At 60.6% G+C, this 16,320-nt stretch overlaps 1 protein-coding gene across 1 annotated transcript; it reads left to right on the top strand.

The window, feature by feature from the left end:
- Nucleotides 1–349: 349 nt before the first annotated feature.
- ZBTB47 (zinc finger and BTB domain containing 47) lies at nucleotides 350–9,810 on the top strand. Its single transcript, XM_087824829.1, has 6 exons — nucleotides 350–453; nucleotides 3,899–5,425; nucleotides 7,103–7,250; nucleotides 8,311–8,426; nucleotides 9,003–9,147; nucleotides 9,444–9,810. The coding sequence occupies exons 1-6, from the start codon at nucleotides 451–453 to the stop codon at nucleotides 9,788–9,790; spliced, it is 2,286 nt and encodes a 761-aa protein (XP_087680955.1). The 5' UTR covers nucleotides 350–450; the 3' UTR covers nucleotides 9,791–9,810.
- Nucleotides 9,811–16,320: the final 6,510 nt, after the last annotated feature.

Here is a 16,320-nt window from a genome sequence, read left to right as displayed (position 1 = left end):
GCGGAAAGGGGGCTCAGCGCGGGAGAGCGAGGCCGCGGTCCATCCGCGAGGATGCGAGGCGCGGGGCCTGGCTGCGGGCCCCGGCGGCTGGAGGCAGAGCGGGCAGCTGCGGGAGGGCGCCCACCACGCGTGTCCGCGCCCCCAGCCGGCACGCAGGGCGGCCTGGCCCTTTAAGCGTCCAGACGGCGGCCCCAGCTGACGCGCGGGCTCCAATCGGCTCCCCGCGCCCCCCGCCCGCCGCGCCCGAGGCTCTGGGGCCGCAGCTGCTCGGCCGCTGGACTCACCGCGGCCCTGCGCCTCCGCCCGCCCGGCCGCGCCCCCGGGGGCCATGGTCGCGGGGCCCTGCGCGGGGGCTGCCCCCAGCGCGGCGCTTCATGGAGCGGCCCGGGCCCGGCCGCCGGGGGCAGCGCGATCCCGCAGGGCCCTGTGAGCCCCCAGCGCCACGGCACCATGGTACGCAAGGCCCTGCCTGTCCCCCCGCTTATCCGCCCACCTGCCCCCGCTGCCCTCCCGAGCGCACGGCCCCTGGCTCGGGGTGGAGGGGTAGGAGGGATCGTTCCCTCCGCCGGCTCTCCCGACCCGTTCCCCGGGGCCCCGCGGGCCTGGAATGCTGCGCTCCGGTGCGGCCCTCGGCGGGGCGGGGGTTAAATTCCTGGGGTGGGGGCCTGGGCGCGAGAGGAGGAGGTCTTGCTGGGCACTGGCGGAGGGGGCGCTTCCCAGATCCCGGTCGGCGCCGCCCTCGGACTGGGTAATGGGGGGAAGGGGGGGTCCGGATTCCCGCCTGGGCCTTGGGCCACGTGGGCGCTGGAGCCGCCCTGCCTGGGGATTCGGGGTGCCTGGGCCAAGCGGGGTGTGTGCGGGGGCACCCGCAGCTCCAGCCCAAACTCCTGTGTGACCTTGGGCCGGTCCCCCGCCCTCTCTGGGCCTGTTTCCCCGGGAAGGAGGGAGGCGTAAGTGCAGAGGAAGCTGGGAGAGACTCCCCTCTCCCCAGAAGGAGCAGCCTGGAAGTCCTGAGCCTGTGCCCCTTGCTCAGACTGGGCCCACCCACTGCTGCCTGGCGATGGAAGGACTGTCCTGGGGGTGGGGGGTGGGGTGCAGCAGGTTAGGAAGGCAGTGGCTTCCCGGCCATAAGTCAGGGTATCCCTCAGGTATAGAAGGTCTGACCTGGGTGAATGACTAGGCAGGTATCCCTGGCACCGGGCTTCCCCCCAGTCTAGCTTGGGGGACGGGGGTCTTAGGGCATGAAACACCGTGGCAACAGGGGTGCCTGACCACTCCCCTGGTCCTGCATCTTAGCCAGGCCTGCCTGGCCTTGGGGGTGGGGTGTGTGGCTGCTGCTGGCACAGCCAGATGGGGAGGGGCATCTATAGTAGCTTCAGAGAACTGGCACATCTGGCTGGGGAGGCGGACACAGCTGGTGGGCCCTGGGTGGAAGGTGCCAGGCTAGGGGGCAGCTGTGCCCTGCTGAAGGGCTGCCAGTTATGGACTCAGGCAGCATCTGTGTGCCTTCTCAAAGAAGTCCAGTCACAGTGCCTGGTCCTAAGGTTCTCGGCCCCTCGGGAGACAAGGATGGTGCTGGCTTAGCTGGGGTACTGCCTTGTGAATGGAGTCTTTGGGGCAGCACTAGCCTCCAGGCTAACCCCTCCTCCTCTGCTGAAGCCAGAGGGCCCTGGCCAGGCCTTGCTTGGGCCCTGGGTTCGGACCTGCACACTGGAAGGTTGGGCACTGCCCCTTCTCCCGTGGCAGGTAGGCACTGGAGGGAATTCTGTGAAGGGAGAGCAGGTGGATCAGGGCCCAGTGGCCTGGGGTGGGCTCCGCCCAACAGGCCTGGCTTTGACAAGTCCTTATCCAAGTCACTTTCTCTGACACTGTCTGGCTACTGGAGCCCCTAAGGCGCCCTGGTTACTATTCAAGTTGCACCCTGACCCCTCACCTACAGGTAGCAGCAGCTCTGGGGAGGAGGTTGGGGGGAGAGTCTGAGGAAGCACAGCTGGTCCCCTGGGGGGGAGGGTCCCCAGATACCTCTTCCTGATTTTTAAGTCATTAAAAATTCTATCTACATGGAGTAGTGTCCAGTCCAGCAGGGAAGGGTAGCCTTAGAAAAGTCAAGAGACCAGGGGCTCTGCTACTGCTCACTTTGGGACTCTCCCATTCTAAGCCTCAGTTTCTCCATCTGTGTAATAGGAATTGGTCCCAGAAGATGAGTCAGACTGAATCAGGGGAGGAAAATGGGAGGGGCTTGGCACCATATCCTAGTTAGATTGGCCAGGCCTAGCCAGGCCAGCAGCCCTGAGACAGAGGGGCAGATGGGTTGCTTCTTGGCTGGGGGGCGGAAGGCATGGTGGGACAACTCAAGAAAGATGGTGTCCATAGCCAAGGGCATGACCAGAATGGGATCTGAGTGAGTGTGGGGTAGGTGCTGCCCTGGGCTGCTGAGTGTGAAGGAAGTGGGCCCAGGTCAGGTCTGGGAGTAGGTTTTCCCTGGTAGCAACTTGAGGCCCATTCTGAGGCCCATGGCAGATTCTCATTCAGGTGACTGAGAAGTTGAGAAGAGACACCCCACATACAACTCCCTGCCCAGTCTGTGCCCATGGTGGGGGTAGTGATGGGCTATGGATGGATGGGACCCAGGTTTCATCCCAGGGCCTCCATGGAGATGCTTGGGGAAGGGGAGCTGATGGCTTTGTGGCAGTGGGACAAGGTCCTCAATTTACGATGCTGTGACCCAGCTGGACAGAACCTGGAACCTATGAGGTTGGTCCAGCCAGACAGGGAGTCAGCAGATATTAATTGAGCATCTGCTGTACGCTGGACACATACAAGGGACTGGGCAGCCTGCCTGTCTGTGCCACCCATCTTTTGGGGAGGCCACTGTGGTGGAGCCAGGAGAGATTAAGCCAGTCCCTACTGTAGCAATTCACAGGTGCTAGATGTGGCCCAAGGGCTTGATAATCTGACCCATCAGACTTCAGGGGACCCCTTGGGGCTGCAGATGCGCCCGGATGGTGTGGCCTTCCAAGATGGGGCATCTCAGGACCTGGACCATACATGACCAGGAGTCTGGGGCGTAGAGGGAAAAGGGTCTGGGGCAGGCCTTGGGCCCAACACCCCGACAGAACCCTGTGTGCAGGGGAGTTGCAGGAGGCCAGGCCTGAGGCCACTGGCAGCAGCCTGGCCTAAGTCTGGCCGAGTGATGGGGTGCTGGCTGGATCTCACTAGCCTCGTCTAGTGGGGCATCAGGACCGGGTGGGGAGAGGTCACAGGCCCTGGGTATGGATTTCTTCACAGAAGTTTTTACCTCTGCAGCACTCAGGCCCAGGGGAGGCCCACTGTTGGTGAGGTGAGGGGCTCCCTCAGGGGCCGTTCCCAGGGGTACAGTAGCCAGAGGTTGGGCAGTGAGCAAGTGAGCCTGGCTTCTATTCTCCAGGTGTGTCGGGTTGGGTGGGCTGGGTTTTATTTGTGAGTGAGTGTGGGGGAGAGAACCCATGGAGCTCAGGAAATGCCTATGCCCCTACTGGGGTGACCACCTAGTCCCGCTTTGCCCACAATGGCCCTGGTTTTAGCACTGAAAGTCCTGCTGCCAGGAACCCTTCGGTCCCTGGCACACCTGGACAGTGAGTCACTCTCGTCCCTCTCTTCCTCTTCCCGGATGACTTCCTGTTTCACAGTGGAAGAGCTGGAGGCCCAGAAAAGTTAACTGCTCTTTGGCCTCAGAAAGTCATGGTCAGAGTTTGAGCTCTGAGGGGCAGCTGACTTGGGCTGAATCCTGGTTCTCCCTCCTCCTATTGCTGGAGCTTTGGCTCTTTTTCTGTAACATGATGCCAGGAGTGATGGGTGAGCGCCGTGGGCACTGAGGGGCCCTGCTGACCTTGACCTGACCTGTGCCCTGTGCCCGCAGTTGCTGGTTGAGAAGACAACCGACTCACCAGCGGCCGAGTTCTCGCTGGTGGAGGACGTGGCTCTGCACTTCGCCTGCTTGATGGGCCGTCTGAATGAGCAGCGCCTCTTCCAGCCTGACCTCTGCGACGTGGACCTGGTGCTGGTGCCCCAGCGCAGCGTCTTCCCGGCGCACAAGGGTGTGCTGGCCGCCTACAGCCAGTTCTTCCACTCGCTCTTCACCCAGAACAAGCAGCTGCAGCGTGTGGAGCTGTCCCTGGAGGCGCTGGCGCCCGGCGGCCTGCAGCAGATCCTCAACTTCATCTACACGTCCAAGCTGCTGGTCAACGCGGCCAACGTCCACGAGGTGCTCAGCGCCGCCTCGCTGCTGCAGATGGCCGACATCGCCGCGTCCTGCCAGGAGCTGCTGGACGCCCGCTCCCTCGGCCCCCCGGGCCCCAGCGCTGTGGCCCTGGCCCAGCCAGCCGCCAGCTGCACCCCGGCCTCGCCACCCTACTACTGCGACATCAAGCAGGAGGCCGACACCCCGGGCCTGCCCAAGATCTACGCCCGCGAGGGCCCTGACCCCTACTCCGTGCGTGTGGAGGACGGTGCAGGGACTGCGGGCGGCACGGCGCCTGCCACCCTGGGGCCAGCACAGCCCTTCTTCAAGGAAGAGAAGGAAGGTGGCGCGGAGGAGGCCGGTGGGGCCCCCGCCAGCTTGTGCAAGCTGGAGGGGGGCGAGGGGCTGGAGGAGGAGCTGGGGGGACCTGGCTCCTACAGCCGGCAGGAGCAGTCCCAGATCATCGTGGAGGTGAACCTCAACAACCAGACGCTGCACGTGTCCACCACACCCGAGGGGAAGGCCGGGGCTGCCGCGGGCCCGGCCACCATGGTGCTGGGCCGCGAGGATGGGCTGCAGAGACACTCGGAGGAGGAGGAAGAGGAGGGGGAGGAAGAGGGGGAGGAGGGAGGTGGCAGTGGGGGGGAGGAGGAAGAGGAGGAGGGTGGCAGCCAGGGGGAGGAAGATGAGGAGGAGGAGGGGCACAGTGAGCAGGAGGAGGAGGAGGAGGAGGGGCACAGCGAGCAGGATCAGGAGAGCTCAGAAGAGGAGGAGGAGGGGGAGGAGGAGGAGGGGGAGGAGGGGGAGCCGGGGACCAGGCGGGGGCCCGTGGGGCGCAGGGGCAGCCGCGCAGAGCCCCCTCCCCACAGCCGCATGGCCACGCGGTCCCGGCGCCAGGCCCCCCCTGAGCCCGAGGAGGCCGGGCCGCGTGGTGGGAAGCGGCCAAAGCAGCCCCCTGGAGCGGCCCCAGCGCAGGCTCGAGGGCCACAGGCCACGGACGGGCTGGGGGCTAAGGTGAAGCTGGAGGAGAAGCAGCACCACCCGTGCCAGAAGTGCCCGCGCGTCTTCAACAACCGCTGGTACCTGGAGAAGCACATGAATGTGACCCACAGCCGCATGCAGATCTGCGACCAGTGTGGCAAACGCTTCCTGCTGGAGAGCGAGCTGCTGCTGCACCGGCAGACGGACTGCGAGCGCAACATCCAGGTGGGCCTCAGGGCGGCTTCGTGGGGTGGGTGGGTGGGGCAGGACCCGGCAGAAGGCCAGCTGAGGCCACCAGGCTGGGCCTGGGCACCCAGGGGCCTGCTGCCTGCGCTGCTCAGACAGTCTAGGGAGACCACACCTGGACCACCCCGGACAGCGGGACCAGCCCGGCTCAGGGTCACCAAGAGGGTGGGGCCCAGGCTGGTGACAACGTCAAGGAGAGCTTTCTGGAGGACACAGATAGCACTGGGCTTCAACACATGGAAAGATATGCAGATAGGATTAGAACAAACAGTACCCTTGGCCAGAGGGGCAAGGGAACAGGGACTTGGGAGGATGAAAGGGACTTGCCTGAGCACATGAGACCAGGGACAGCCAGCTGTGAGGAGGGATGAGTCAGTGTTTTAGCAAATCCTTGCTGCTGTCCCAGGGCCAGCAGGCCACTGTGTATAGTCTCACAGATTGGCGGAGCACAAAAGCAGAGACAAAGGGAGGAGTTTACCCAGAGGGGGGCGCCATTTTCCACTTGCCACAAAGGCTGAGTAGAGTAAGGGGCGGCTGGGCAGGAAGGAGTCCCCGTATTCAGCTCTTTGGAGATGCCAGCTGATCTGGGCCTGGGGAAGAGGACCTGGGATGAGAAGTTTGGGAAGAGCGGGGGCTGCTGGGGCCAAGTGAGAAAGCTGGGCTGGCTGCCAGGCCTTGGGCCAGCCTGAATCTCTGCCAGCCTGGCCTCTCAGGATGTGGGCAGCACAGGGCCAGCCGGGCTGGTTTTTACCTTTGTGGCTGTGAGGTGGTGAGGTGAGGGCAGCAGGTAGGCAGGTGCTAATTGCCTGAACTAATTGCTAATTGCAGTGCCCTGTGGAGAAAGTGTTACCTGGGGGTTACCTGGTCTCCTGCCCCACCCTCCTGTACCTGTTCCCACTTGCCTGCCTGCTGGGCTGCTCTTTGACTCTCCACCTGCCACACACTCTAGCCGCCTTCTGAAGGGGAAAGACACTTGTGCTCCCTCCAACCCGGGCAACCTGACCACCCTGACCCAGTTTCTGCTTGAGCCCTGGCCTTGCCCCCAGGTCTCTGGGGGTGTCCTGCAGGGATGGGCAGGACAAGGGCCCAGGGGAAGAGGAAGAGGGGAGTGTACTCTTAAGATTCCCACCACCCTGCACTGCCTGATGGGAGCTGGTACCTCCTGCAGTGCCCGCCCCCTTCCCACAGCCAGCCCTTTAGACCTAGCTCCTTGGTGATCTCCATGGTGTTAGGGCATGGGTCCCCGCAGGGAGAGGCAGCAGAGACAATGCCTCAACTCTGTCTGGCCCTGTCGTCTGAGTGGGGCTTCTCCACACCCACTGTGGCCCTTCAGCCAGTTATGCGTCTCCCCTCCATAGAGAGGTGCCTTGGTGAAATAAGCACAGAGGAGGGGCCTCCTGGAAGAGTGACCCCTGGCCCTAGTTCAGTTCAAAGATAAAGGGAGCCCAGGCTGCAGCTCTGGGTGGTTGGTGGGTGTTTAGGGGGCTACCACCCCCAATTCCCAGAACATCAGGTCTGGCTGGTTCTTGGACTCAAGGGCTCTCTCTCCAGCACTGTTCAAATGAGGAAAATGAGGCCCAGAGAGGGGCAGCGACTTGTCCTTCGTCACACAGTCCTGACTCAGGACGCAGTGCCTAAAGTCCTCTCACCCCACAGTGCGTGACATGCGGCAAAGCTTTTAAGAAGCTGTGGTCCCTCCACGAGCACAACAAGATCGTGCATGGCTATGCGGAGAAGAAGTTCTCGTGCGAGATCTGCGAGAAAAAGTTCTACACCATGGCCCACGTGCGCAAGCACATGGTGGGTGAGTCTGGGCTGGTGCGGGATGGAGCCAGAGGGCAGAGCTGGCCAGCTGGTGAGTGTGCTGGGAAGGCCTGTGGCAGCTGGTTGCATTGGCAGATGTGGCCTGGATGGGCTCTGGGGCCAGGGCTCCTGGACAAGATGGTAGGTGGGGACCAGAATCCAGCTGGCACAGGTCCTGTCTCAGTCTGAGGATAGCTATGCCTCTGATTCTTTCTCACCTTTGGGCCCTCACAGGGCTTTGGGCTCTTCTGAATGCAACCTTTCCCCTGGGGTCACACCAGGACACAGTGAGGAGGCACCTCAAGTGTATGTTGGGCTACCCCTCTGCCTTGGGCACAGCTGGGAGTCTGGTGTCTCTGCAGCCCTCCCTTCTTTGCCTGTTCATGGACTCGGGCTCAGGGAAAGGTGGCCAAGGTGGGCTTTACCCCTTTTCTCCACCAGACAGTGCTGGGGGACTCCAGTGTAAACTGCCTGGGACCTGGGATGCAGGGTCTAGGTCTCAGCCAGGAGATGCTGGGTAACTCAGGACTGGTGGTCCTTCCTGGGCTCAGATTCACCAGCCCTGAGCTCTGAGGGGCCCTCCCTGCCTCCAGTTGCTTCCTCCCAGATCTTCTACCTCATCATTCCATGGGTCCTGGGGGGGTGTGTGTGTGTGCAGCTAACCCTTAGAAGTGTCATCTCCTGTAAAGTGCAGCCACTAGTAAGCACGGTACCACTCCCAGCCTCCTTTTATAGAAGACACCAAGGCCCACAGAGGTTCTGCAGGGAGCCAGTGGCTGAGCCAGGATTTGAGCTGAGGCCAATCCCATTGGGATCCGTCTTTCCCTGAAATTTTGGTGGCGGGGTGAGGCGGCCTTGGCTATTTCTCTTGGCCAGAGGCTGAAGAACCACAAGAGCCTCCGCACTTGTCTGACCAGACTTGAGAGCAGACAGAGCCCTAGCCCATGGGGAAGGGGCCTGCCTGCGGAGCAGCCCCAGGTCCAGGGACAGAGACTGTGAGGCAGGCCCCAGGGCAGATGGGGTCCCCCAGAGCCATGACGGCCATGGTGCATGCCCTGTAGCTCACACCAAGGACATGCCCTTCACCTGTGAGACCTGCGGGAAATCCTTCAAACGAAGCATGTCCCTCAAGGTGCACTCGCTGCAGCACTCTGGGGAGAAGCCCTTCCGATGTGAGGTGAGTGCCCTTCTCCCCCTGCCCAGGGGCCACCCAGGACAGGTCAGGGGTCAGGGACAACAGCTGTTTAAAAGCCAGGGAGTGGGAGGAGTGGGGTACAGGGTTCTGAAAGAAAGGGGCCCTCTTTCCAATGTCTGTGGCCCTTGCCTCCCACTCCACGCTTACCTGGTCACCCACTGGCCTGCCCCCACCACCCCACTCTGCCACTCCACCCCTAATCCAAGCCCCACACATTCCGGGTGGGAGGTCTGCCTGGCCTCAAATCATGGGGCAGGCTTTCCGGAGAGGTGGTAAGGGTCATCTCAGGCAGAGAGATGGAGCTGCAGGTGGCATGAGAGGGCCTGACAACAAAGAAGGGTGGGGGGTGGGGGCTTGGCTTTAAGCACGAGGCCTGCCTCCAGCTGTGGCCTTTCCCACTTCCTGCCTCGCATTCCCACCTGGGCCCAGGGCCTCACGGTGCCTACCTCCGCCCCTGCACCGCTCCCCCCAGGAGCCACAGCAAGTGCCTCCCTCCCTGAAGACCGCTCCGCGCTCTGCCCCTGGCCTCACCCTCCCCCCTCGACCCCCACCCCCCAGAACTGCAACGAGCGCTTCCAGTACAAGTACCAGCTGCGGTCGCACATGAGCATCCACATCGGCCACAAGCAGTTCATGTGCCAGTGGTGCGGCAAGGACTTCAACATGAAGCAGTACTTCGATGAGCACATGAAGACCCACACAGGTTCGGCTGCCCGGGAGGGGCTCCCCGCCAGGCCAAGACCCCGTCTCAGCCCCGCTCGGATGCGCGGGAGGCCCCGCCCCTTCTCGCCCCTGGACCTCAGTTTCTGAGGCTTGAGGCCATGCTGCCCGCCTCCCAGGTTGGGCGAGGCGGGTACAGAGTGGCCCACGGTGGGGAGGATCCGAGCGTGCCAGGGCTGAACCCCACTGTGGTTCCTGGGGCGCAGGGAGGCTGGCCCTGGGTTGGGGTGTAGCATCCCCCCAGTGACACCCCGCTGCCCACCGCCTTCCCCCCCCCAGGGGAGAAGCCGTACATCTGCGAGATCTGCGGCAAGAGCTTCACCAGCCGGCCCAACATGAAGCGGCACCGGCGCACGCACACCGGGGAGAAGCCCTACCCCTGCGACGTCTGCGGCCAGCGCTTCCGCTTCTCCAACATGCTCAAGGCGCACAAGGAGAAGTGCTTCCGCGTCAGCCACCCGCTGGCCGACGGCGCCCCCTCCGCGCCCGGCCTGCCCCCCGCGCAGCCGCAGGCCCCCGCCCTGCCCCTGCTGCCCGGGCTGCCCCCGCCCCTGCCGGCCCCGCCCCCCCTCTTCCCCGCCTCCGCCAACAGCGGCGGGAGGATGAGCGCCACCAACCAGCCCTGACCACGTGCGCGCAGGACCGGGAGCCCAGGGCCGCCCGGGAGCAACCCCCTGCCCTCCCTCCCCGGAGGGCGCACCGGCCTGGCACCGCCGCCCCCACCCCCCGAGGTGGCTGGACACGCTCTGCTTGAAGCCCCTGGCCCTGGCACGGGTGCAGGCTGGCGGCCCCCAAAGCTGGTGTAGGACACCTTACTCCCAAGTGCCCACTTTCAGGGACTCCTTGAAGCCTTTCTTTTTCTTTTTTTTTTTTTTTGGAAGTGAAGGAAAAAGAAAAGAGGAAGCTATTTGCAGTACCCCCTCCAGGTGAGGGGGGCGCTGGAGGCAGCAGGTCCAGTGGAAAGGGCGGCCTGGAGAGCAGGCGTGACTGGTCACTCTGCTGAGGCCTGAGCTGGAGGGGTTGTCCAGGTGGAGCCTGGGCCAGCCTCAGTGGCTCATCCCTGCCTCCCCCATGTCCCCTAACTTGCCCCCTCGTCCTGGAGGGTTTGGGGAGAAGTTGGGGTACCAGCCACCCTGGAGCAGTTGTGGACTCAGTCTGAGGACTGGACACCGAGGCAAGGGCTTTGAGACTGAATGCCCACGAGCGTGTTGGGTGGGGAGTGGCGAGGTATGAAGACTTCAGACCCAGCTCTGCACCGTGTGGAGTGGGCCAGGCAGGGGCTGGACCCCGGGCATTTGCTTTCCCCACCCATAGCCCTGCCAGGGGTCCCTGACCTGCATCAGGCTGCACTGAGGTCCCTGGGCCTCAGGGTGCTGTGGGCAGGCCTAGGGTGGACAGATAAGTCAGCTCCTACAGCACCAGCTCCCAGGGGCTGCAGTCAAGGAGCCCCTGCAACTGGGTGGCCCCCAGGGGCAGGGCCCTAGGAGGAGGCTTGGGCAAGTGTTCTAAGGTTTCAAGGTGCTACCAGTGGGGCAAGGGGTAGGGTGCTGGTCACAGAGCACCCGCCCCTCACCAGCTGCCCTGGCCATATCTCCCATGCTAGAGGAGATGTGTATGTCTGTGTCCGTCCATACCCCCGAAGGCAATGCCAGGCCTCATCCTCGCCGAGGCCCTGCCACAACCTGCCCGTGGCCGATGCCCAGCTTCCTTGTCCCTCCTGGGCCTCTGCATTGGTGGCAGGGTGCCTATGGCATTGTTGGTGAGAGGAGCCTGCATGTTCAGGCCCCAGGGGCAGGGCAGGGTCCTGGGGGAGCCCCTACTTGTGCCCAGTGCTTGCCCCCATGAGGCTGGCACTAATAGGTCACCCTTTTTTGTTGTCATTTAACATCTTTATTCCTGCCTTTTAAATGGGGAGGAAGATTCCATAAGCTACGTTTCCTAGTTAAGCTCTTTCCTATTGTTTATATGGTTTTGTTTGTTATACTCTTTGCACCTTAAACCCCCATGACTACGCCCACACCACCGCCTTCCCAGCACGGCTGGAGTGGAACGAGGCCTGAGCCCAAGGAGGACCATGCGGGGACTGGGCCCCGTCAGCCTCAGGGCTGAGGGGGTCAGAGCCCCTCTGACCTCCTTGTGAGGCCCATGGCGCTGGGGTAGGGGGCTGGGCACATTTTAATCATCAATAAAAGAAGCACTTTATTCTGTACAGACGTGGGCAGGCCCAAGGAGCCCGAGTGATTTGAGGGTCTATAATCCAAGCCACACAGCCTGCTCGCTCTCTCGGCATGGAGGGGGCAGTGCCCTGGCCCAGCTGAGTTTGGGGCTGCAGCAGGAACAGTACAAGCCAGAGCCAACAGATGCACCCTCAGGGGCCCCTGCTGTCCTCTGGGGATTGAAAGTGGGCCCCTCCCGAGAGAGGAAGGTTTTCTGTCTGGCTCCCAGCTCTGTGGCTCCCCATCCCAAGGCTGGGCCTCCTGGGTCCCTGCTTTACTATAGCTCTTTCCCTCTCTTGCACCCCTTATCTCTGGGCTTCCATGATGTCCTCAGGGTCCCCCTTCTCTACTCCCCTCCCCTTGCTATTTCTAACCTCTGGTCCCAGTGCCTGGCAGCTCTTCAGAGCTGGCTCACATTGTCCCAAAAATGTTGATCTTCCCCAATGGGCTTTAGACTGGGACCCCCATGGGTTTCCCAACCCCCTGTCACTGACACCAGGGTCTACCATAGGGGCTGGCGGCCTTGTCACCTGCTAGCCCCACTGCGGCCTTAGCAAGCCTGGGGGCCCTGGTCTGTCAGGCCAGATTTTGACAAGCAGAGGTCAGAGATGAGTGTAGCAGTGAAACCCTGTCCCAAGACTTGGGTTTCCTGTTCCTTTATACCTTCTCTCTGAGGGCAGGAGAGGGGTTCAGGCAGCAGGCTGGGCTCTTGTAACTATATAGGTGGGCACAGCCAAGCGCCCTCCTGGAGGCCCCACCCCAGTGGGAACAGGAGCCCTGTGTCCCTGGTGCTAAATGCTCTCTTCCCCTTGGGCCCCTGTGGGTGGGAGCTCCCTTCCAGCCAGACCATGAGGGTCGAAGCAATAATGGAACCCCAGCAGTGCCAGTATGGATGGGGTTCTTGTTTTACCAGCTTTTCCATTTCCTTTTTATTTCAAAAACAAATTAACAAGCACCTGGATATTGGACTGAGGGGACTGAGGCTTCATACTCAATCCCTAGGGCTGGCGGTAGTGGTGGGGAGGGGGCTTAGGATCATCACCTCCCACTGGAGCTCGGCTGAGAGGATGTCCCTCTGTCCATTTGGACTTCTCAGCCCCTTCGGCCAGACCTCAGGTCCAGAACCTGGGCCTGTCCCTGCTGGGGCTCCCTGGTCTTGGGCCAGCTGGAGGGGAGCGGCCAGAGAGATGAGGGTGGCCTCAAGCCGCATGATCACAGCTCTGGGAGCTGGGACTGGTCTCAGAGCCCAAGCCTCTGACGCTGGCATGTGCTGCCACAATGCCCTTCACAGCGGTGGCAGAATAGCTGTGCCCAGGCCTGTGGACTCCTGATGTCTGGTCCCATGTGGCCACCCCACAGCCACAGAGTGCGTGGGGGACAGCAGGCGGGTGAGTGAGAAGAGTGAGGGGAATAAAGTCAGTACAACTGTTCTTGGCCCAGCCTCTTCTTTCCATGTTTCCTGCCTGGACTATCGGCTAGAAAGACTCAGACCAGAGCAAGGAGCCCGGCAGCTCGGCTGCAGACTGCATGGACACCATGCTCTGGACCCTCCCTCCCCCCCTTAGGGTGGGCTGAACTTTGGGGAGCACCAGAGTCAGGAGCTGAGACAAGAGCAAAGGTGCACCCCCAAACTGGTGCTGGGTCTTGGGTGGGGTGCAGAATGGGCTTGAAAGAGGAGAGGTCCTGGGGCTACTGAGTTTGAGGCCCCAAAGGCCAGGCCACGGGAGGCCAGGCCCCTGCAGGTGTGGCTTTCCGTGCATACCAGGTGTGTAGCCCCAGGGGCCCCTCCCATTCATGCTCAGGGCTGGGGGTGCTGTGACCAGCAGCGTGGACTCATCCTTCCCTTACTGGGGGAGTCTGAAAGAACCCGACATCAGAGATGCTGGTATGGGTGCCTGGGAGGACAAGTGCTCAGATGGAAGACAGGTAGTGGCCTGAGGAGGGAGCACATGGCTCTTCCTGGGACCTCTGAGGAGTTATTTCTTTGCACAGGTAATACATGGGGCATTGGCTCTGTACCAGGTGGGATTCTAGGCCTGGGGGTATGTGGTGAATGAGGCCCCTGTGTTTATGTCACTTAGTCCTGGATACAGGGGGAGGGGTATGACTGACGGGCAAGGAGGCTGGTGGGTGGAGATGCAGGTTCCCAGGGCATGGACACTGCCTGTCCCCACAGGTCCACTTCCTTGACTGAAAGAAACAGGGGCTCACTCAGGTCACCCTAGCAAAAGGCTTGCCAACAGACCCAAGGGCCTGGCTGCTGCCCTGGCCTCTAGAGGGGGCGGGGGTGGGGGGTGGGGAGGCTGCTTCTGTGCTCTTGCCACCCATCCATTTGCCTGTCACCTCTCTACACATAATTTTCCTTCAGCCCACCCCACCTCCCTCATCCTTAAAGTACAGGTGACCCTTGAACGACGTGGGGGTTGGGAGCACCGGATGCAATGCAGCAAAAAATCTGCATATAACTTTTGATTCCCCTCCAGTTTACCTACTAATAGCCTCTTGTTGGCCGGACCTCCTGTTACCAATAACAGGCCTGGCCACGACTTGATAGTTGTTGGAGGGGGGTGATGGGTACATGGGAGGTCAGTCTACTATTCTCTTCACTTTTGTATGTTTGCATTTTACATAATTAGAATTAAAAAATAAATAGTGGCTCCCCATTTCATGAGGGGAAACCAACACTGTACACTCCACACGTGGTCCTGCATGGTTCCCTCTCCCTCTCCCCTCTGTCACATCTCCTCCTACTCACTTCCTCATTGGTGCTCCAACTGCTGGCCTCCTGCTGTTCCTAGAATGAGCTGGACATTTGCTCCAGCTGTTCCCTTGCCTGGAGTCCTTTCCCAGGGCCTGAACCTGCTCAAGTGTAATCCTTTTACTGAGTTCATTCTAAATAGTTATCACCTCCACCTGTCACTCCCCACACCCCTTTTCCTGCTGTTCGTCACCACAGCAGTTATCATCTGACATGCTATATAACTATCTATTGTCTTGTTGTCCCCTCCCCCCCCCCAGCTGAATGTAAGCTCCATGAAGACAGGAATTCTTGCCTGACGTGTTCACTGCTGAATCCTCAGCAGGTTCTCATTGAATGAATGAGCCACATCTGAATATTCTAGTGGGATTCCTGGTTGGGAGTGAGCTCTATGGGATTCATCATTATCTAAAAATACATGGTGGAGTCATTTGATAAATACATGGTGGAGTAATTGTTCAGTCAGTACCTTCTGTCCGGGTCTTTGGAAAATGAGACTGATTAATGGACCTTTTTTGTTAATTCGTGGGAAGCAGTAAGGTAAGGATACCCACAGCCCTTGGAGGTAGGCAGACGGGCTTTGAATCCAGGGTGTGCCACGTGTCAGCTGTGTGACTTGGCCATGTTGCTGAGCATCTCAGAGCCTGTGTCACTGACGGTACTTGCTGGAAGTGCCCAGCAGTCCAGGGCAGGGTTGGAAGCCCACCACTTGCCCTCCTTGTCCTTTCTGCAAGACGGACAGGACCACCTCCAGGACCTTCCCAGGTTCTGTGCCCTCTGGGACCTGCTGGTGGGGTGAGCAAGCCATGGTCAAATATACTGCTCAAGAGGGACAGGCAGGGACATCGCTGAGATCACAAAAGGGGAGGTGACTCAGTCCTGGCCCAGCCTGAGGTCCCCTCTCCAATCCCCCCATCCCCTCCCTCCCCGAAGCCTGAGGTTATAAACAAGTGACTCAGAGGAATGATGGGAGAATGCCCCATAACAGTTCACACCAGTGTCCTGGGGGCTAAATTTAACCCACAGCTGCAGCCTCAGGCACTTTGGGAACAAGTTAATCTTGGTGGCTGAGGCTGATGTGTGTGTGTGAAGGGGGGGTGGGGTGGTCAGGAGTCCAGCCCAGTGTGGGCATAGGGACTGACTGTCCTGGGTCTCTATCCTGATCCCTTCGACTGTAGAACAGGGTGCAGGGACCCCAAGGTAGGCAGGCTCAGGCCAAGCCTAATATGGACCAAGACCAATGAGCATAGACAGCAAAAGTCATTTTGAATCCTAGAACCCCGAATGTCATTCCCCCAGAATGTTAACCTTTATCCCATGAAAGGGAACTTCAGTTCCCGGCAAGGAGTGGGTCCCGCTGGCCGAATTTAAATGCTGACGGAATTTAAATGCCGTCTTTTAAAGGTTAAATACTCAGAAACCTAAGCATATACGTTCTTTTTTACAGGCAAAAGGAAAGAAACCATTATTTGTACAGTTGATCCTGGAAAATATATGGAGTTTGTATGATGCTGTCTTTTAAATGCCATCTTTTAAAGGTTAAAACCCTGGGGGGTTAATCACCTAGAAGAGTCGAATTCTAGGAAATTAATTCTCTAGCATATCTGACACCTAACAATGTTAAAACCCTGTGACCGTGGACTCCCAGGAACGCAGAACCTCAGCAGAACCGAGCTGAGGCCCTCCGAGTCTAACTCTCCCACCTCCTCATTGGGTAGGAAGGGAAACTGAGGCTCAACAGAGCCATTTGACCTGCCCTGGGCTCCACAGAAAAGTGGCCCCCGTGTTTCCCGAAGGCACCTTCCTGCTTTCTTGCACAGTAGAAGGAGGGTCTCAGAGCTGGGGAAGAAATGGGAGACGATCTTCCCATTTTAAAGGTGGGACAACAAGGTCCCTAATGAGTGAATGCCATGCTCAAGTTCACTGAGCACAAAACCCAAGCACGCTGTTATCCAGAGGTGGCTGGAGTGAGATGTGCTCCAGAGAGGAAGACAGAGGCACCTGACGGAAGGACCCAGAAGGCCCGAAGTGAGGGAGACAGGAAGGTGGGGCTCCGACACCTGCCCCTCCCTGATGTAAGGGACAGAGCTTGGGTCATCCCCTTCCCCAGGGACACTGCCCAACCAAGGAATGCAGTCAAGGCCGCGCTGTGCTCCATTTAGAAATGAGGCGGCAAGGCCCT

The sequence above is a fragment of the Miniopterus natalensis genome, chromosome 15 (assembly GCF_054644295.1).
Source record: "Miniopterus natalensis isolate mMinNat1 chromosome 15, mMinNat1.hap1, whole genome shotgun sequence".
NCBI lineage: Eukaryota > Metazoa > Chordata > Mammalia > Chiroptera > Miniopteridae > Miniopterus > Miniopterus natalensis.
The sequence above is the reverse complement of the archived record's forward strand: the minus strand, read 5'-3'. Positions and strand labels throughout refer to the sequence as shown.